This window comes from Dermacentor silvarum, chromosome 6, assembly GCF_013339745.2.
Source record: "Dermacentor silvarum isolate Dsil-2018 chromosome 6, BIME_Dsil_1.4, whole genome shotgun sequence".
Lineage (NCBI taxonomy): Eukaryota > Metazoa > Arthropoda > Arachnida > Ixodida > Ixodidae > Dermacentor > Dermacentor silvarum.
In genome coordinates this window covers 113548422-113570996 of record NC_051159.1, presented here as the reverse complement: position 1 = coordinate 113570996, position 22575 = coordinate 113548422, and the positions used below count along the sequence as shown (strand labels likewise).

Below are 22575 nucleotides of genomic sequence, written 5' to 3'. Positions count from 1 at the left end.
ATGGCATGCACTTCTGATGTTAAACCGTTATGCCACATACACAGAAAGAACCTTGGACAATTTCATTCGGGAGAAAAGTAGGCTTGTGCATGAGCTATGAGCAATAGGGCTGCCTCGTGGCTCCTCTCATGAATTTGCGCGCCTCGATTCAAGTGTGTGCCATCAGTGACATATTTTTCCATTGCATATTTGAAAGTGAGGAACTGCAGAGCGCTAGGCGTAAATTCCACTTAAGTTACAAGAACAAAGGAGGGACAAAGAGAAGTCAATGGGAGCACAAGAAGGGATGCAAGAGAAAGTAAAAAAAGGGTCTAGAGCTGACAGTTGGGACTAAAGGGTCTAGTTGGATAATTGGGACCACCGGCTGCTCTCATACGTGCTGCTATCTTATTGTTACTGTTGATATTCATGGGCCCGAGTCGGGTTGAATGCGGCACTGATGTACTGCTGCCATGGAAAGTTGCAGACAGTCAGCGGTTACTACACCATTATCTGGAGATCACGGTTCGTTGATGCTTCATTTAGACTGTTGCTGTTCATTTACACTAAATAGACAATCACGGTGTCACACGTGCTTGTCTATTTAGTTAGTGAGCGAATGTTTACAACTTTATACGGCCCATTAAACTACAATCCTTGCTTCGTATAGTTCTCTACTAATTTGCTATCGCAATCGATGCTTCGCCTTTTGGGCGAAACTGCAACTTTTTTTTTTTTGCAAGTACAGTAAACCCTCGTTATAACGAAGCTACAATACTCTTATTGTTTTACAGTTGCTGACCAATTTCCCGGACCTCGCGGGGACCGAAAAATAGTCAGAAAAATCGACAGTCTGAAAAACTCGTTCACACAAAAAAATTAAATTTATTAGACTTAGAGTGGCATAAAAAATGTCTAATAATGCCCTGCCTCATACTACGCTTGAAGGTGATCAGATTTGCTTGGATGTGTGCAAGACTGACGTCGTCTCTGTATACAGTCGACAAGAGCGCCACCAGCGTTGGCGATCTCTGTTGCCGGAGATCGCCATGGAGATCGAAGAAAGGAGCCCCATTACAGCACCTCCTTGCTGCCCGTTACTTGGCTCTCCCGAAGACATAGGAGGTGGCGCTAATCCGACAAATGGGAAGACGCACAAACACACACAAAGATGCGACGTCACCTAGACACACCTGCTCTGTAGACACACCACGTGCAAAATAACAACCGAAACTTAAGAAAACAAGAAAAAAAAAAATTATCCCACGTTCAGTGATTGTTATTGCTGACCGAAAAAAAAAAGAAAGAAAAAAGAAAAAGTGCTATCCCCTGGCGCGTTTTATCAGCTAAGGAAGAGCGGGCATGGCCTCCGAGATAGGGGGATGGCACGCGCTCTCTATTCATAGCAAGAGCTTCTCAATCTTGGAGGCTTTAGAGCGGGCCACAGGAAGCCAAGCCTGGCCAAGCTAGAGAAAAATCCATCATGGCGGCCTCCAAGATCAGGTAGCGTGACTCGGAACGAGCGATTTTAGTCTGGAAAATCGAACTTTAGAGTCTAAATTCGTCGGAAAAATTGGTAACGAAAATGCATTAGCTCAATGGGAACCCTAACGGTGCATTTGTTAAGTCCATAATAACTAGCAAGTCCGAATTTTTGGAGTCCGAAAAATCCGTCGGCGACTGTACTTGAAATTTCTCCCATTTCCGACCCACACACATGTCCTTTAAACTGAATCACGCAAAGCATACCGATGCTCTGAACTGTCAAGGGGTGTGGGCGCACTCATGGCGGAGCCGAGTGCCTTTCGCGCCAAGCGAAGTGCTCTGCACCGGATGAGCAAGCAATCCTCCTTGTTGCCAGCTACGCCATCTCGCCAAGTGTACTGTGTAGTACATGGTAGTCTTGTGCATTAAAATATTAGCCTATTAGGGTGTTAACATTTCCATGCCTGCAGGAAAAGCTGTAGTTTTTGGGTAGCCTCGTAAATACTTTTTTTCCTATCACAGAGCATGCTTGATACTAAAGTGTATAGTATCAAATTGTAGAAGAAGAAATTCTTTTTCCAACAGAGCTATTCCTAAATATGTTTGTTAAAAATAAATTGAAAAAAAAATTCTAAACAAGTATTTTGCAGAAAAGAAAAGAAAACTTATATAAAAACGTCATTGTTGCTTTGCACAGAAAGACCTTAAAAAATTTCTGAATATACATTTTCCACATAAAGGACCTGTGCAATATACCAGCAAATATAATCTTTCTATGAGAAAAATTTCTTGAGATATAAAATAAAACGTTAACTCTAGTAACGAGCCCTAGTGTGATGCTGAGGTTGACAACCAGCTGTCTTTCTGTGAAAAACTCGACTCCCTGCATGGCTGCCGGGAAATGATTCTAACCGAATGATGTTAACACCCTGCAGATAATAACTCTGACCTTTAGGACATGTAGGATATCTTTATATCGGTGTGTGGCAGCTTTCAAGCGGTTCAGCGAAGAAAGCGAAACTCCGTTGTGAAATGTGACGAAATAGAACTACCTTCCGTGTCAGTGCTGCTTTCAAAGTATAAAACCTGCGTGCAGATGCATTGAAATCGGTAGAAATGCGAAGTTTCTGTGCGTGAGTGGCACGCGGCACTGATGCCATTTTGGAACCTATGAGCGCCCACTGTGCCAACTACGCCGCTCTCCAGAGGCGCTTTAAAAGTCTGCATGCAATAAAAAAAGGAAAACTAAAACCGACTAAATACCGTATTTACTCCCGTAATGAATGCACCCCCATACTAGGTTGCGAAAAAGAATTTTTTTCCTCGCGTAACGAACGCACCTTAAATTTTGCTGCTGTGCAGTGCCACGATCGAATGGCTGTACTGTAGTTTTCAGGAGAGACTGGAATCCTTTACTCTCCCATATGTGTTTAAAGCAAGCGCACTTAATCTTAACGCCCGTTGGCGTGTTGGAAATACAGTGGAATCTCGATGATACGAATCTCACGGGGTCACGAAAAAAATTCGTATTAGCCGAAATTCGTATCATCGAAACACAATTAAAACTAGCTAAATTAAAGAGTCAGAGCTGAACTCACTCAGGCACACGTACGTAAAAAGCATTTACAGTATAGACCACTTATAACGTAACCGTTTATAGTGCAGAACTGGCTACAACGCGGCCTTTTCCGACTCCCATTTACACTCCCATAGAACTCCATGTATACGCATACCGCTTAAGCCCAGACCACACGTACGCTTGGAAACACGCGCAAGCTCGCGTCCGTGCGCCCACGCATGCGCAGACGGTGCGGCATGGCTCGTACGCGTCAAAACGCGGCGCGATCTCGATGATCAGCTCTTCTCAGTTATCCCGCGCCTGGCTACGCAGCGACGGCGCAGTACATTCAACTCTCAGTTAAGTAGATTTATACCATGCAAGAAAGTGCTTCTTCTTCACTTTTTGTGCTCATATAACAGCTCTAAAAATATAACAATGACGTTTATAGATATTGAAGCATTTTGAAACACTGTCAACAACGAAATACGAAGTGGCGTCTGCCAAGGCGTCAACGAGTGAGGCCAGTGGGCGCGCGCTGTCGCGCGTATTTGTGGATGCAAACCGCCATTCCTCGCTAGGCGCAGGGCGCGTAGACGCGAGCTTACGCGCGTCCGCAAGCGTACGTGTGGTCTGGGCTTTACAGTGCAGCCGCGCGAGACGAAATTGCGGCTTCCGGGAAAATCTCGCCGACAAGGGCGGTAACGAGCACGAGGTGCACCCACCGATGGGAGAGGAGATCAACGAGGGCGATGTGAAGGAGGAGCATGAGACGTGGAGCACGAGTCTAAGGGCGATAAAGTTGTCGCCGCGCGCTGTATGTGCGAGTGAAAGCGCGCGGGGGACGCATGCCTTCACGGACAGCGAACGCACAGCGGAGAGCAAACGCGACTTCTGTTGTGCAAAAGGCCGTGGGGGTATGGGAGGGAGGGAGGGTGGGGGGGGGGGGGGGGGCGACGCTGTGCTGCGGCGCCAGATGCCTATCTTGCAACCGAGCGCAAGGGTAACTGGTGACACAATCTCCCCACGCGAAAGGAGCAAAGCGGGAAGGTAGCGCAGGAGGGAGGGAGTGGGGGGGGAGGGGGGGGGGGCGGCGGCTTCTACTCTGCCAACAAATGCCTTCTTGTACTTTGCGCCTGTGCCGGCTGTCGGTGTTGTCGCGCGCACCGTATCTTGAAAGCGATCTCGACACGGCTCTGACCTTAGTATGCGCTGTGCTTACGCCGCTCAGTTTCCGTTGAAGCGATAGACCGCGCGAACCTTCGCTTGCTGCGGCGGTCGCGCGTGGGGAAGCGCGGCCGCCAAGCGAGCGAAGAGACAAAAGGGAAAGCACAAAATTTAGCACAAAAGCAACAAAAGTGCCACCGCTTCAAACTCTTCGCGCCCAGTCGCGGCTACCGCGCTGACCGGCGCCGCGTCCGCGCCTCCGCACCAAAAGAGAAAACGCGCGTGACTGCGCGCTGTTCTCTTTCGTGTCCGTCGGTGGGGCGGCGTTTATTCGTATCAACCGATGCGGGTCGAAAATCGATTCGTAACAACCGTTCTCTAGCACGTTGCGAAAGTAATGGGGCTTGGCCAGGACCTCAGAAAAATTCGTATCATCCGGAAATTCGTATTAGCCATGATCGTATCATCGAGATTCCACTGTACTTAATAATGATGCCACGTGAGAAATGCTGAGATCACGTGAACAAAATTCTGCAGCTAGCTTCTGTAGGCTACACATCCCAGCTAATGGCCAACATGGCGCGGCGGCACACCGGCAGGGGCTGTGGGTTTCACGACTGAGAAGCTGACGGCAAAGCCATAACGAGAGAACACTGGCAGAAAGCATGCGATAAGAGCAGGCAGCGTGTTATCACAATAGCTTGGGGCCTGACGGAAAGAGCAACCTTAATAACGCTCAGCCTGTTCTCACTACAACTATGCCGTCAGTACCGGCGCGAAGGCACCTCGCAGAAATAAACCGCACCTGGCTCTCTGAAACAGTTACTTAACGCAGTTTACGGACTTTACTCTCACGTAATAGCAGAGAGAGCACGTGCAATGCGTAGCCAGGCGCGGGGGTGCAGCGGGGCATGGCGCTCCGGAGAGTCCAAGTGAAGAAAGGGTGGCCAGCACTTGGTCGGTATAATCAGTTTAGTCGTGCATAGTGTCGAATTTGCATGTCTGTTGCTCGCTTTTGTACCCATCTGGTTATGCTGTGTGCGATGGGCCCCAAGTTTAGTTATACGCGTGCTGCGGGACAGAGAGTTTATCTGCTCACAAAACGGAAACGCTGATCAGACACCGATAAACTTTGACATGCTGATGAGCAGGACGGTCTATGAAAGAGATGCACGCAGTGTGGTTGTCAAAACAACAGGTGCTGAAAGGCAGCGCTTCAACGTGATGCTTGCGATAACGGCAGACGACCGGAAGCGACTACGAGGACGAACTTTTGTGGATCCACGATGTGGATGAAGCGGCCAACGACCAGGACAACATGTCTGGTGGTTCCGATGCGGAGTGAAGTGCAATAACAACGCTCTTACTGTTTGCCAATAGCATATGTGCATTTTTACTGCAAAGATAAGTTATGTAATGCATTTTTGAAATCATTACCATCTTACTTCTCAATTTCTGCCGTGTTGAAAAGTTTCCCATAAAATTTACCCCGCATAATAAACGCACCCCCCAACAGCGAGTATATACGGTAGTTCCTAAATTACGCAATAAATGGCGCTAGCTGCCCGCGAGCGCTCGGAAAGTGGAAAAATACGAATTTGCAACAATTGATAGTGGGCTATCGATGACAATAGGCATGGACAGGAAAGTGCTAAGCATGCGTGCGTGTTTGCAGTGTTTATACAAGCTTTCACCACGAGTATACGCAGCATTCTTTTTTTTCTGTACTGTTGCACTGGAGAGTAATATTGTTATCATTCCTGCCGGTCGTAAAGTTAATTGGTCTGCGAACACGAGTGTAACATAGATGCGGTTTAATATGTGCTGTGCACATCTATACTGGATCCATCTCACAAGCTGGTTGCAGCACCGTGGAAGCTACACGAATTCTTAGCCAATACGAAGGCTGAATGCCCCTCGAGATGTGCTCATCCATGCAACATCGTCAGCTCAGCGTCTGCTTGCCATCCAGTTACATGCTCCATGGTTAATGGATCGATGCAAAAATGTTTTGACGCCGTAACCACAAACTGCATTTACACGCATGCGACAGCAGGGCTTCGCTTTACCTGTACACTTTCCCCACAGTTACCTTGCAGCCTCCTTGGCAAGTAGTACAGGCAAAAGCCCTTACAAATGTTCACCTGCGCCACAGTGTCTGCTTGGCGTCTACTTGGTGTTTGCTCGCTACCATCATCACGTACCATGCTAGAGTGGGGTAGTAAATTGATGATGCAGTGAACAATTAGGCTTTTATAGTGTTCTGCATTGTCAACGCATCACCAATGTAATGCTGTGGTGCCATCTGTTAACTAGAAATCAAACCAGTTTTACAGCTCAGTGCAGTGTCTTAAGTCCTAGCAGCGTGAAAACAAACAGCTGATCTCAATAGTTACGACAAAACATACCTAATGATTTGACCTCAGCTTGAGATGAGACTTAGCGATGACGGATTTTGCCGCTTGTTTCTTGCAGACAGGGCGTAGAGCCAGTAACAGGTGTAAATTCAGATTGAAGCTGGCGGTCAGCGCTGTAATGGCGCTGCCATGTTGCCACAGTTAGGGTGGCGATTACTGTTAGCGATTGTAACTGCCACAGTAATTCTCGGTATTCGATGTGCATGTACAAAGGTCCTAACATGTCGCGTATCGCTGTACCGTATCATGTAGTGAGCAATACTAAAACTCTCTAGTGTAGCCAATAATTAGCCAGTTACGCCCAGAACAATATACCGCTACACAAGGATATTACCTGTGTACATCTCGTACCTTTGGCAGTGCTGCAACCAGCTTGTCAGATGGAGTAAAGGTATGATGCAATGATCACGACTTGATGTCATGCAGGCAGTGCATGACGTGGAGCGCAGTCGAAGTGGTGTTTTTGACTAGCACACTGTTGTTGCAGATACAGTGCGACTGTTAGTGATGTTAAAGGGACTGACAACCGATGTTTAATGACCGAGTTTCTTATGGCAGAATGAAAAGCTCACCCACGGTAGCGTTTACACCTGCAGCAGTTACTTCCAAAAGCATGTGGCTATTTTGTAAGAACTTTTTGACCTGAGCAGCCTTTAAAAAAAAAAGTAGCAGCTTCGCCCGAAAGGCAAAGCATCGATTGCGATAGCAAATTAGTAGACAGCTATACGAAGTAAGGATAGTAGTTTTATCGGACATATAAACTTGTAAACATTCGCTTATTAACTCTGTCCTTCAGGAGGGGGCCCCTTTGCATGCGGAGCGCTTGACCCCACTCAACTGGTTCACTCCAGTGCAGCTTTCTTCCTTGCCTCGTCTCATCATCCGTTTCTCTTCCCCTCGCATCAACCGCCCGCGGTGCTGAAATAGTGGCTTTTTTTTATTGTGATAACAAATATATGGACACTCCAAGCGCATTTCTGCTGTGGTCGTGGTTGTGGACATCGCTGTGAGGTTCTGTATAAAGTCCAAACATGGTAACATTAACCGCCAACCAAACAGTTAGTGCGTACTATTTGCTTTCTAGTTTTACACGCACAGGCACAAAATCGGCAAAACCTCATGTGTGCAGACGTTCGAGCTGCAACGCCTGGACGACAGTCACCAGCGATAGTGACCTTAAAACATGGCCACCATGACATATTTCCTGCTCATACAGCTGTTACCAAATGCAGCACACAAGAGCATGACCTTCGAGATTGGCTTCCGGTAACGCGAAGAAACTGCCGGTAAGGGGTGTGAGTTCGCTGTTGCCGTCGAATCCAATCGAAGTAGTAACCGCGCAGAAGCACATTCTATTGTGATAGCAATATTACGGACACTCCAAGCGCATTTTTGCTGTCGCCATGGTCGTGGTCGTTGCTTTGAGGTTCTGTATAAAGTCAAAACGCGGTAACATCGTCGCCGCGCGCCGTAAGCTGTGTGTGTGAGTGAAAGCTGGCGAGGGTCAGCTCAGTTTCGCACGCGCAAGGGGGGAAAGCGGAGAGGAAGCACGCTTCTGTCGCACGCGAGGCACTTCGGCGGTGGCTGCGCGGGTGCCGTATCAGCCATCTGCGACGTGGAAAAAGTGCGCGTCCACGCGAGCCTCGTGATCAAAGCGATCTGCGATGTGAACAAAGTGTAACTAGGGCTGGAAGCTTCATGTGTGCTGTGCTTTCGACGTTTAGTTCTCGTTGAAGCGAGAGACAGCATGAAGGTCAATTCGCTCTTGCCGCGCCTCCTCACTCCAGCGTTCTGATATCGAGTTTCCGAGGTCATTGAGCGAGATGTGTTCATGTTTACATGTGCACGCTTTACACCGTGCTTCTTAATTTAGTTAGTAAGCAACAACTAAAGCAAGTAAGCAAGCAAGTTAGTATGATTACAAGTTTATACAGCCCATAGAACTACTACCCTTAGTTCGTATGGTTGTCTACTAATTTGCTATCGAGTGAAACTGCAATTTTTTATTTTTTTGAAATTCATTCCACCAGAGTACCTGCAGTCGTGGTGTTTGTCGTAGTGCTCTGTTCGAAGAATGCCATCGTCGCCGGCAAGGCCACCACGGCGGCAAGTGAAGATAACCGATTTCTTGCTGCCTACCCGCAAATAAAGCCTGTCTGAGAGTGCGTGTTCGAGAGCATCGTGACATAGTTCTTTTTTGGCTGGTATGTAGCCGCTAAACTGGCATTGGCAGTTAATTCGTACATCGTCTAGTGCGTACCTAAACGTCGTTCTGGGCCAACTAAGTATTAACAAGGTTTGGCTGTACTGTGCACTCTAGGCACTGTTTACACAGAAGATATAATGTCAAGTAAAAAGGAAAGTCGACGAAACCCAAGTGCAAGCACCAGCAACATGGTGGCTCAGCTTCAGATGGCTAGTTGTCACTGTTGCAGCCACAATTATTTTTCACACAGATGCAGCGCAGCTCAAGCAAAAACAAATGCACCAGTTTAGTCTGTTGCCGATCAAAAAAACTTGCTCCAAATTTTGTCTGTTGTAGCTGTTACTGTTATGATAGCACACTAGTTAAAAGCAAACATGTTCTTGCGTGTCCAGCATAGAACGATCAAACAAAGTGAGTGGTCTATTATATTCAAAAGTCGTGTATACAGATGTGTTGTAACGGTCATGGTCTGTGCTAAGTGTCTAATTGGTGCTGCCCCGACAAATACAAGTCCCTTTATTGAAACGTTGGCTCTGGCAAAATTCCTAGTTCAACCACACATGAGGAGATGACATACCTGTAGGTTCTGCACATTCTGGAACTTCACGAAACGCAGAGGCATCACTGTTCCCTCCTCAACGTCCTTACCAGTGAGCCTGCATGAAGTCAAGAAGCAAGGATTAGATATCCCTATTTGGTAAGATGGTTTACCGTGTTCCATAATCTGAACAACATGGAACGTAACAATTCAGGATAGGTGTTGTGTTCGTGGCCTGTGTGGCACCTGCCACGGTGCTCCGAAACTGATGGTGCTTTGGATAATCGCCGGTAGAAGACTGATACGGCTATAGAATTTTGCTACTGTGTTGGGTTTCTTCCCATGCCCGCGATTCTTTAATAGCCGCATTTCGCCGCCTTGGTCTCCCCACGGACAACGTCAACGTTTTCCTATTCCCTCGCAGACATACATCTATAACCAAGCGAGCTTTCACAGCCCTGCTTGAGTTTTTTGAGTCCACAAACCTTTACATGCGGCTATAAGCCCCGTTTTTGCTGCTACTTCTTCCCTTTTTCGGGGTCTTACCGCTCTACTCTTTTCACTCCTCGCTCTTTTATTCCCATTATCCCTTCCCCATGCAGTACTGTTGAGGTGACCTCTTATCGAGAGACAGTTAAAGTGCTGCACTTTTATCTTCCTCTCTCGCATAAAAGCCACTTACTACTGTTGGGTTTCTGGCTGTGCGGTCAGGTGCGGTCATCATGGCGATGTTATTCAAATAAAGACGTTTTTTAAGTCGACGGTGGGTATAACCATAGATAGCTGAGACAGGCTTTCATTGTGGGAGTGACTCAAGTCTATAGTCTGCAGCTGCTCCGAATGATGATATGCAATGTTTGTTGTAGCAAAGTTTATGACTTTCAACAAACACAATGCTGCACATATTCTGCTGTCTGCATGAATACTACTCTAAGCTACTCGAAGAAGACCGCACTTCAAAGAAAGTGCCCTGTGCTTTCCCAGTTATCCCCTTCCCCAATATGTGTTTCGTGCGACCAATGCGACACGAATAAGCTATGGTAAGGATTTCACCCACGATACTTCATATTATCGTGAAATGATTGAATCGAAGCTAGACAACACTACACAGAAAATTTGTTGATGGCAGGTTCTCCTATAAGAGAATCAAAGTTAGTTGGTAAATTACCTACACTCGAACCTTGTCATAACGAAACAATGAGCAAAGTAAAGGTAATTCGCGTTGAAATCCCCACGGAGATCCATGTACAGTATAGACCACTTATAACATTAACTGCTTATAGTGCAGGACCAGATATAATACGGTCTTTTCAGACTCCCGTTAATTTTCCCATAGCACTCTATGTATACGTGTATCGCTTATAATGCAGTTGCGGGACACGAAATACCGGTTACAGTGCGGCTGCCTGGAAGTTCGGCAGTCAACCTAGATGGCAAACGCTCCCCTCAAGCCACAAATACCGTACTTACTCGAATCTGACGCGCACTTTTTTCCCGATAAAACAGGTCCAAAAATTGTGTGCGCGTTAGAATAGAGTACGACCCTAAATCTGCATTACCATATAGCCATCGGCATTTCAAAATGGCCGCCTCGCACGCGCGTCGAGCCTAGCTACTCTCGAGCCTAGCTATCGTAGCTTCCTCTATGTGCTGCAGTACATGTGCTTAGGCAATAGTCTACCGTCTGTCTTCACGTTCTCTGCATCTGCTCTATCAGCATGAAGTACCGAGTTCATCATGATGCCGCATGTAAAAGGAAAGTGATCATGTGTGCGGAGACGGACGGAAATCGAGCCGCATCATGGGCGTTCGGAGAATTCGAAACTTGCGTTCGGGACTGGCGCAAATCGCCAACAAAGCAATGCGGAACGGTTTAAGTGGACTGAAGCAGGACGCAATCTGCGACGAATCCACTGCGGCAATACCCCTATCTTGAAAGCAATCTGCGACAGGGAAAGTCCGCCGCGTGCCGTGTTTTTGCCGCTTATAGGTCGCTCTGAAGCGAGAGGCATGATAGCACGAAGGTCAATTCACTCGGCGCGCTTCGTCACTCGAGCGTTTTGACAGTTCGTTTCCGCGGTCAACGAGTGAGATGTCGTCATGTTTTCTCGTGCGCGCGTGACACCGTGCTTGTTAATTTATTTAGTAAGCGAATACAGAACCTAGAGCACGGTGACAGCGACTGGCAGAAATGCACCTGGAGTGTCCATTATCGCAATAAAATAGTTGTTTTGGTTATGGTGTGGTACCGCTTATAGTGCGGATATTCGCGACTCCGGCGACTTACGTTATAAGCGGTCTACACTGTATTTAAAACCTCCGAATTGTCCTGCCAATGGACATAACGAACTAGATTTGGCTCAAGACCCCTGAAATACCCGACTGTAGCACGCCGCGCATATCACTTACCGCTGGGTTTGGTACTCGTTCGGCACGGCAGTTCGAAATTCCTACATTGAATGCACTATCGAGCAACACTGGTCTTTATCACCACACGCATGCCATCGCACTTCTCTCATAACATTGCACCGCTCCACTGCTACAACGAACGCTTTGAACCCAGTCACGGTAAAAAGAGGGCACATGCGAAGTGATACAGCAGGGGAAGCGCGACCAAACTGGGCGCACGGCAGCGTGCACCCCGCTCCAGTTCAATTGCAACAATTATATGGCCTTCGAGACGAGTGAGCGACCGCCTTGCGCGGATTTCGAGGCACGCGAAGGCTTGCTGCATACAGCATAAACCAATAGGTGTTCTGTGCATAAAAAGCATGGCGCGGGGCATGCGCTGGTGCGTTTGCCGGTGCAATATCGGATGCCACGACGGCATCAGCCTCGTTTTCACGCAATTGTCCGTGCGTCGTCATGTGCATTATGCCTGTTTCAACGATCTGGAACGCCCATCTATGTCTCTTCACCATGGGAAAAACGGCTGCTCAAGCGTTCTTGTCGACGAGGCCCGAGTCGGCGAGAAAGCTGAACCACTCGCTGCCGCTACGCAATGTTGCAAAGGGTCGGCGGTTACTACGCCGTTAGCAGGAGATCAGGGTTCAACGGCGCTTCATTTACGCATTGCCGACTGCCGATAACGGTTTGGAGTGACGTATTGCCTTTCGAACATCGAATTTTTTTTTGCCCGAAGCAACATAGATAACGGAACTTTATGGCTCTTCAGTGGCTGATGCGCAGTCGTAATGCTGAGACCATGATGTCTGACACCTTCACAGAATGGCAGCTTGCTGCAGTAGTTGCCGAAGTTTACGCTTCAGGATGCTTCGCTCTCGTGCGTATATCACAAGGTCTCGAATAAAAAAAAATGCCGGCTGTGCTTGCAGCTTCGAAATGACAGGTGATCGGAACCGGGCGCCATTTTGAAAGAGCTACATGATGCCACATTTCATTCTTTAGATGGTCGTTTCAAACGCAAGTTTGCAACTACGTGCAGGAACGCACCGGGAACTAAAGTGACGCTGAAAATCTAGTTTTCGGACCAAAGTGCTACTGAATTGTAACTGCTGATTCCAGCTTCAGTGTGGTTAAATATTTAGTGTTTTTAATGGCGAGTCCAATATAATGAACTACTGATATAATGACCACTTTTTGCTGAACTGTCGAGTTCATTATAAACGGGTTCAACTGTAACTCATGTGAAATCTTGATATAACAAATGTCTTTGGACCGCCGAAAATCATTCATTATTTTGAAATGCTGTTGTATTGAACACACAAATTGGCATTAAAAACTAGGTTTAACAAAAGGAATCCCCTACATTTGAAAGGAGTACACCCACAAATGTGTTTATGCCGATGACAAGCACTCCAAAGAATAAGATTGAGAATGCACGTTCATGTGAAGTCATCTCCATCTGGTGCGCACACATCTTGGACAGACCACGGATCTGATAACACTACGTGAGAGTGCCCTGCTGTATGTCTGTGCACCATCCCGACAGTCAGCGACAGTGAAATTACGTGACACAGTTCCGTCCCATGTTCCATCTGCGATAGGATGAGATGCGACGCTACATGGCGGCAGTGATAACAAGGTTATTCTTGACCGTGCAATGAATGTCACGCACGAACCATGCAGTAGTGTGTTTCTTCAGTGTAGATAACGCAACTGAAGCCATCACGACCACTACGCCTAAACTCGTATCGTTCACATATCTGAGATTTGTGCATGATGCACCACTGTGCATTGTAGCCAAACGTTACCGAAACCCGAAAGCATCCACGAATTTTATGCTTTCCTTGAGTTATTCGCCACCTTGCTGATCAATGTTACATTCAGGTGGTATTTTCAGCAAGCCTGCCTTTTGCAGACGATTTCCCTTTTTAATCCTTCAAGATTGTCACAATGGTGAATGATGCAATGGGTGCGATTGCAATGTCGCGGTTCATAGTGCTGTGCCGATGGTGCTGATTTGTGTATTTTCTATTTCTGCAGGCTGCCATTACTGCGAGCGATGACAATAGGGCTGGGATGGATTTGTTCTTGCAGCCATCCAGGAATATCTGCTGCTGATGGCGGCACACCTAATTTTTGACAGCATCACAAGTTGCAAATGTGTGTAATATTTAAGGTTACAAATTTATTATTTTGAGGAATCATAAAATTTTTGTTGTTTTGAAATTCGTAGTAATGAAATATTTTTATATTAAAACAACAGGCTTCTGGCTGGGAATTGTACAGATTCTTGTTAATCAGAAAGATTTTTTAATATGATGTTCAGAGTAATCAGATTTCAATGCACAGTCGCGATACCGAATATATCAAACTCTAAGGGGATTGCGAAATAGTTCGATATATTGATAATTCAAAATATAAAATATGCCTATCTCAAGCTTATCTGAAAACTTCGCACTCACAAACAGTCCCTCCCCGAGATTGCAAAAAGTGAGAATTCAACAATTTGTTTCTCCAAGACTGCTTCAATAGCACAGAAGTTTACTTCTTTTTTCCTCATAAGAATGTTGCAAATCATTTATGCTGCAGTATGGTCGTCGATAAACTGATTGCAACGCTAACCCTAAATGCCCGCCTCGTGTGCATCGAAATGCTCGCCGCACATTTTTATTCACGATGAAGTAGAAATAGGCGTAGCGTAAAAGCAAACCAGCCTGCAAGGATAAGCGCCGTGCTGCCATCAGCGCACGTGTACCGTGAATAGCGCGTGAACATAACCGACCACGCGTCTGTTACAATATGCCGTTTAACTCTTTCCGCACCGCACACATTGGGCATCGTTAGCCCACTATTGATGGTTTGAAACGCCGCTTTCGAGACCTTCCGCGCTGCTCACGGACACAATGTGCTGTCGGACATGAAGGAGGAGAACTATATTTTTGTTTTCTAAGCAGTTCGCTCTATTCCCGCCAGGCAGTAATTTATGAATGCGCTCCGAAGTTTCGCGCTCGTCAAAGTAGAAAGCAAGAATGCCCGCCTCCAAGAGGGGCACGTACGCTTTCAAAGATAGCAGATCTTGTGATTGCGCTGTTTCTGCAGCTGATTTTATTGATGGACCGAGCAGCAATGAGTCTGATGATGCTGCTTTTTTGTCAGACTTCGACGCTGAGAGCGACAACGACGCAAACCTGCCCTGAACATCGGTAGCAGCAGCCCGGCACGCCCAACTGTAGTGCTTGCAGTTAAATTTTTGTAGCAGAATACTGTTCAAAGAAAAATTTTCGGAGATAATGCCTACATTTAGGCAATACATTTTGTATATCTCATAATTTTTATAACATTTTTTTTTCATAGTAGATACAAACGTGTCTTTACAAACTTCGTTAAATTTTATCCCACAATCTTGATTTCACCACCTTCTTTATGACATATATCTTGTTAGCAAACTTTTATGTGTGAAAAGTGCATTCATTCTGCGTTTTGTTTATGTATTACATAAAATACTGCGTGCAGTAATTCCTTCAGAAAAAAAAAAAAATCCGGCGTAATCTACAAAGAACAGCTTTTTTCCGCATGGTAAGGAAAGAGTTAAATGGCCGATCATCATACGTTGGCAACGAGTCAACGAGGCAGACACTGTTAAATTCAAAAGTGGCTTTCAGCCTGCAGAACACCCGAGTCCATTCCTATTGATGTGTCCCTGCGAGCACGAATGAAATGCGTTGCACGCAGACTGTGGGTCCATGAATTGCACAGCTATGAGTATCGTGCGCTGCTGCTACCATGGTCTTTCTGTAAAGGATGGCTGTGGCTTGCGGTGGTTTTGTTAAATCCAAACTTAATCTAAAGATCTGTCCAAGTGGAGTTGGGGTCGAATTCGTTCTGGCCGCTCGCAAAACTCTAAAATGCAGTTCGCGGACAGTTGAAAAGACTGAGTGCCAGCCACGCTTTCTTGTGGAATGCACGTATCGGAGCGGGAGGCCTGTTGCGATTTTGAAGCAGTGTGGCGATCCTCTTTCCGATAACGAATGGCTGTAGGTAGTTTGCTTCACTGCATGACGGTTATTTTGTTCCCTCTATTAATTACGGTTCACCGCATTACATGGCTGTGTTACGGTGAAGCTTATTAAAGTAAATCCACCATTGTGGTGCGCATAAGGAACTTGCTGCATCAGCCCTCCATAGTTTGAGGCATGCACCTAGCTCATTTTTCCTCAATGGCATGTACTGCTCTTCAGCTTCAATGCCTTGTCTGACAGCATCTGCCAAAACAGTGCTGCTTTGTCGGCATTAATATTTCCGATGATGCGAAAAGTGATAGAAGTGAACTTTCAACAGCACAGTGCGGTACTGCGTTTGATTATCAAATATGACAGTGAATGAGAGTTCGACATACCCTTGGTACAGTGCTATACTTTTGCGTGGGATTTCCAAGGGAATGTTATGACTGTTTGGTATACCTAAGTTTGATACATCTGGGATTGACAGTATCATCTGCTCGCAATGATGCACATTATGGCAGTGTCTGCTTTGTGCTAGTAGTTCAACAATAACTGAGGATCGCAGTGTTACGTTTGAATGCAAGCAAAAGCTCAACATGCCAGCTATTGGGAACTTTTTCTGAGCAAGAACAACCGAAAGATTAAGAAATACACCAAAATCAGTAACAACGCCCTGGTGTCATCAGTGGCACATCTGTATTAGAGCATGGAATTCACGATGCACAAGCTTGACCTTTCTTTTCACTACTAATAATTAGCTTTTCTCCACCTTAGAGACTCTGACAGAGCTTCCAAACAGGACTGCATTAGACTGAATGAAGTCCTTCTTGCTTTAATGATCAATTAAATACAACTTGCCACTTCTCTCATTTGATGCACATAATGCATCATATGCACTTAGATGAGCTACAGTTTTCCTGTTTTATAACAATATTGCCAAAGATGAGTCTTGCTTCTCGAAGATTCACCGGTGTTTGGCACGCCAGAAATGAATTGCATCACGCTTGCCAGCTCACTGCAGCAGCTGTTGTCGCTACTGTAATGCTGTACTATGCGACTGCAGTGTGAAAATTAGCTGCCTCTGCATGTCAAAAACGGAGTGACACAAAACACTGTCTGCAGTGCTTCCTTCGTTTTGTTTTTTCACACTTTCCTGGTCTGTGTACAAACCTCAATTTTGTATAATGATGTCTCTTTAACAGGGTCTCGGCACGAGATAGTTGGTCCGATACCTCCGAGTGATACCTAGAATGTATCTCTTCTAGTAGATACCTTTTCTAGCACAGTTTCATCATGAATGTCTCTTTAGTTATACGATTTTGTAGCAGAGGGTTTTCAATTCATGTTGGTTTGCCCGCTTATGCAGTGTTTCAGGGTATCTGCGAGCAAAACCCCAAATAAACAAATTAATTTTGATAAACTTGAACCAAGGCATCGGCACAGAGCAGTTTGGTTCTTGTGCACTACAAGGAAGGTGACCCACTCAAGTGTTTGCACTGCCTCCATTCCAATCGCTTGGTCAAATCCAAGAGTCCTGGGCTGGTTGATGAACAACTTGACAGTCTTGGGACCCATGGCTGCAAGAACAGCCATAACAGCAAATATTAGCGCACACTAGGTAAGTTGTCGCCACTCTTTTCTTCCTATCAAAGCAATGATTATAAAGATGAGTACTCCGCTGCATCACTTTGGTTGAATGTTAGCGCTACTTGTGCATCTCATACATGAAACATTCCGTGCTCACCATGCCCCGTGGTTTGCCTGACCAAACCAACATATGGCCAAACACCTCCGAATTATGATTTTGATGCTATTGTATGAAGCAGATGCTTGCCATTACAGGTGATTAGTCCAGATTATTATACTTTCCAAAGTAAGTGTAGTAAAGTTAACAAATTTTTACTCTGCAAGATGTTTCGTGGGATGCTATTTGAGGAGGTGTACTATGCTGAATGTGATTTATTTATTATTTATTTTTCATACTGCAGGCCAAGATGCTCAACCATGCAGGAGGGGCCATACAGTGACAAGGTAATGACGATGCAAGAAAAACAAAATGTAAACAGTGCACGAAAAGAATGCAGCCTATAGCCATGTTACAAATACGTGTGAATACACCTTTGCTTGACTATTTCTACCCCGCACCTCCACCAAAATGCCACTGGGCACAAATAGTCAAGCGAAGGTGTATTTACACGTATTTACAAAATTGCAGCAACGCTGGATACACAAGATGGCTGCCCGAATCAGCCGCATGTTCTCCTAGCTAAATCGTCCTCGTTGTTCATGGAGACACTATGCCCCACTGCTCCGTAACATCATAAATGCTTGCCTTAGTACAATAACAACAATAAAAAGAAGAACCACACAGATGAAATTACATGTGGATGAAAGATGCTGTGCTGATTCAGCGAGTCAGCTGATTTTAGCTAGTCCCCGGGCTCTGAACTCACTCTCTGCAACTGCAGCAGACTCGGCATCTTCTCAAGAAAATTCATTTACGATGCACAAAACGTCACCTCCATCCACTACAGTATTGTCGCTGTGGCATCCAGGATAGAAGCACAGACTTCAAAACTCTCAAAATCTTCATGGCACAAAAACCTATGGATGTGCGTAATACTGGAAGTAACCTTTTCCAGGAAACACTGTTGGGTAGTCCTATGCAAAATGGCCAACCTTCTGCTGCTCATGGCATCATTGAGCTGGGGGCAGGCTTGCAAACAATAATGATGTAGTAAATGAGAAGAAAAAGAAAAGGTGGTGGCAAGGACAGCGGCACCAGCTTGCGTTTTATTTCAATTTCTAGGGCGACCATTTCTGCCATTATGCGCGGGTCAAACGAGATGTGCGGCAAAGTACACTTGCCAAATTTTGCATATTCCTTATAGACTGCTTCGCAAGTGCCGTGGCAGCAGTGAGACTGTGCCTTACAAATTTTCGGTCCCTTGCCTTATCACTGTACTATGTCGAAACTATGTCGAAAAATAAAGCATGTTGATTCAATCTAGAAATCACCACTTTCCGTGTTTTCAAATAACAAATACCCATCATGCCCTCAAGCACAGATGTTTATCATTTTTCATGTAACATACTCTGAAATTGGTTTACAAAACTGTGATTTGGAGCAGAGGAAAACTGTTGACAATCTGCAGGCTTCTCCTCTGCTGTGCTACTACTATGGCTCACCATAGCCTTTCTTGCCCACTCTACTCCTGTGGAGAAAACTGGAAGCTTGCCAGGGTCTTTGTTTGTAAAGAGCAAAATTATCCATAGCACAGTGGTTAGTGCAACCAGCTCCCAGATGCATATGGCCACAGGGTAATGATTTCAGTTGCCAGTGACGGTGGTGGGAAAAAGTGATGTATTCTTCACCATATTTTGTGTGAATCTAGGCAGGCTGGGTAGGCAGATGATGTACGTAAGCATAGGGTGAAGCTGCAGGTGAGAAGGCGGCCTGACGACGTCATACCTACCAACCCTCGCGAATTTTTCTCAAGCTTTACGAATTTGGGATCACTTTATGATTTTACGAATGTTGCGACCAAGTTTTACGAAAAATGCCGTTCAAAAAAAGATTTTATTCATTGGTCTCCGAACCTTCCTTTTGGAAGTCTTCTGATGGTGAAAGGGTGCGAGAGGGGTGTTTGCTTCGAGCAAGTTGATACAGACAAGTTCCCAGAAGAGGGCGAAATCTGCAACAGCAAAGTCGCTGAAAGACTTCCTCTGATATAAAAAAACAATACACTGCCTGTCAGTGATGGCTGCTCCAACTGTGCTGCTGCTATCCCACAAAAGGCAAGATTTAAATCCGTTCGACACCAGCCTTCGATCTCTAGTGTCCAAAGGATTCTTGTGAATTTTAACCTTCGCAGGTTAGCAAGTGTGCAACGTAACGGAAAGCACCAACACATGATACAGCAAGCCCAGTTTCAAGCATTTAACTGCTCTCTCTCTCTCTCTCTCTCACACACACACACACACACACACACACAAAAAGAAGGCAATAAATAAAGCTTTAGTGCTTACCACTAGGTGCTTGAAACTTGATGGAGTGGAGTTTCACGGGCTGTGTGAATCCTAGAGAAATTATTAGCTGCAAAGAAATGAACGAGGGAAATCAGCAAAAGCCAGTGACACAAAAAGGACAAAGTACTCAATATAGCTGTTAACATAAACATGGCACAGTAAACATTGTCTGCCCATACTTGCAGGTTTAACAAGCGTACACTTTAGACACAACTAGGAAATAAAGTTTATATGGAACAAACAGCGTAGATATAAAGAAACAAGGAAGGTTTGCAGACCACCCTGTGCACAAGAGGCCAGGTATACCATAGCCATCTTGCAATGCATTAAAAAACAACCAAGTTACAGCATTCTTTCTAAAAACCATTTGTTCATTGCTGCACAGCAACACAGAAGTGTCGCTGATACATGCCTTCCTGTTCTATCTGATAGAAAAAGCTTCCGTTAACGCAAACGTGCCTTAACTCTTACACAGAATTCGTGCTAGGAAGCAAGCGCTCACAGGCACAGGACCCACCATGTGCCGTTAAATGCGATGTGGCTTTATTCTTGACAGACAACTCACGTTCCCACATGTCTACTTCACTGTTCTATCTAAGGTGTACGCTTGTTAAACCTGCAAGTATGAAGCAACTAGCCCAGCAACAAGTAATATAATTATCTGCTTATTGAGTGCATCAATGTCTCAGGGAATAAACTAGAACAGGAATGTACAGCATCTGTCAATAATGAACAGGCTCCCCCGTGCCCTCACCATATAATTCGTCTGGCTGTGCCATTCCCATGGTGCTCCTGACACCCCAGACCTCTGGACGGTGAGCACGACGGTTCTTTTCGTACATCAGGGCGTTGAAATTTACAACATATCACAGGAACTCACTTAAAGAGCCTATAGTCAGCTTGGCAGTCACTGACAATGTAGCCCGTAAAATTTAGACAAATACTGCACACAAAGGGTTGCTTGCTTCATTGCACTTTCTTGTAAAGGTGATTAAACGTTACACTGCCACGCCAGAGTATAATACTTGTTTTGTATTTTCAGCATACTCCCTGCATGTCCACTGATCCAATGCATAAATAAAGCTTGACAGGGCCAAGGGGCAGCAAAAAAAGAAGAAAGAACAGTAGTAATAGAGTTAAGCAGCAGCATTTATGTGTATGTGTAACCATTCTGAACAAAATGTAAGCAATCAAATTTCCAAGAAAACGTGCGCTGCCTTCCACAATAGCTGAACTGCAAAGTAGACTTGCCAGCGAAGTAAATTACCGTACTTTCCGGTGTATAAGACGTGCTTTTTTTCTGAATTTTTCGTCGGTGCGTCTTATAGAACGTCTTATAGACTTATGTACGTGTTTTTTCTTCCCGGCAAAACTGCCGTCAAAATCGTATTCGATGTTATGGCCACGCGCTGATTGACTTAATTGCTACGGGTTCTGTGCCCACTATCGAGGTGCCGCCGGTACGTTCTTCTCGTGATCGGGTTCCCAAGCGCCATGCAAGAAGAACGGAGCAGCAACGCAAGCGGCGGCAGGCCAACCGCGAGTCGGCCGACCCCGAATTCGTCGCACCTGCAGATTGCTGTCAAGATACGGCGCACGCCGCTGCGCAAACTACGCAGTTGCTACCAGAGTACAAGCCCCCCCCTCCTCCCTCTCGCGCTGCCTTTTCACTTTTTTCCCTTGTGCGCGATTCGGCTCACTGTCGGCTCACTGTTCCGGGAGAACTGCCATTTTGAGGGGGATGCGTCTTATACAAAGGTGTGACTTATAGACCAAACAATACGGTACTCAAAGAATTATTCTTTGTTTCTTCTTTCTTTTTTTTTCGGAGACAACACTGTCTAAGTTTATCACAATGTGCAAACATTTTCAGATTACTTTAGCGAAAGAAACAAGCATCACAAATTACTCCTGAAAGCGTCATCACTATAGATCAGACATCTTCCAAACCTTCAGTAGTTACTTCACTGGTGCGTTTCCTGCTGCCACTAAATGCACGTATAATGACTCAGTTTGGAATGGTTCAGGCTTCAGCTTAGTTTCCTATCCTAGAGCAATGTGCATAGCATGATGGTAAATTCAAAAACAAAAACTTAATGCTGACCTGATAATGTTCCAAATGTATTTTTGCGGCAGTATGCCAAGTTACTTGGAAAAACCTCTTTTAATCACACTTTGTGCATCTCTCTTGTTTGGAAAACTACCTAGTGGCTGGAGGACAGCTTTTCATTTCATATATTTTACTCTCAGGGCTTTTGGGCATTACAGAGGGCATGGACACATGAGTCACACCTCATAAATGTACATAAATATGGTCAAAAGATTTTCTGTTAGAAGTACTATGTAAGAGAAAATAAACACAAAAGCTAAGGGGTGCCAGTCTTTAAGAAGCAAGATTGTTTGCTATTATAGTGGTGGAACAGCCATTTCACTTTTTGGTAAAGATCCTGGTGCAGGCAAAGAGCTTATTTGGTACACGGATAAGGCACTTTTCGCGCAGTGTTGAATGTAATCTATGTACCATATGGCTTCAATATAAACTGAAATAGTCAACAAATATAACAGAGCCAGCTCTATGGGCACCGATACAGCACTTGGAATAAAATTTACCAGGCTATTCTTAATTATTTTTAATAGAATGCCTTTACCTGTGCGCATATTGCAGTATAAAGCCGCTTCTACAATTTCAACTTGCAAAATGTGTTTGCATGTTCGCTACGCTTACAGCAAGTAAATAAAACAACAACAAAATGAGATTGCAGAAAAAAAAAGCAAGGACATGTAAAGAA

At 45.4% G+C, this 22575-nt stretch overlaps 1 protein-coding gene across 1 annotated transcript in view; it reads right to left on the bottom strand.

Annotated features, from left to right (window-relative positions):
- Positions 1–22575, bottom strand: part of LOC119455858 (thioredoxin-like protein 1) — a 37571-nt gene that overhangs the window by 10140 nt on the left and 4856 nt on the right. The window contains exons 4-6 of the mRNA XM_037717370.2: positions 19787–19853; positions 17241–17334; positions 9390–9468 (exon numbers count right to left, since the gene is read on the bottom strand). Of these exons, the coding sequence (XP_037573298.1) occupies positions 9390–9468; positions 17241–17334; positions 19787–19853 (240 nt within the window). The remainder of the gene's footprint in view (positions 1–9389; positions 9469–17240; positions 17335–19786; positions 19854–22575) is intronic.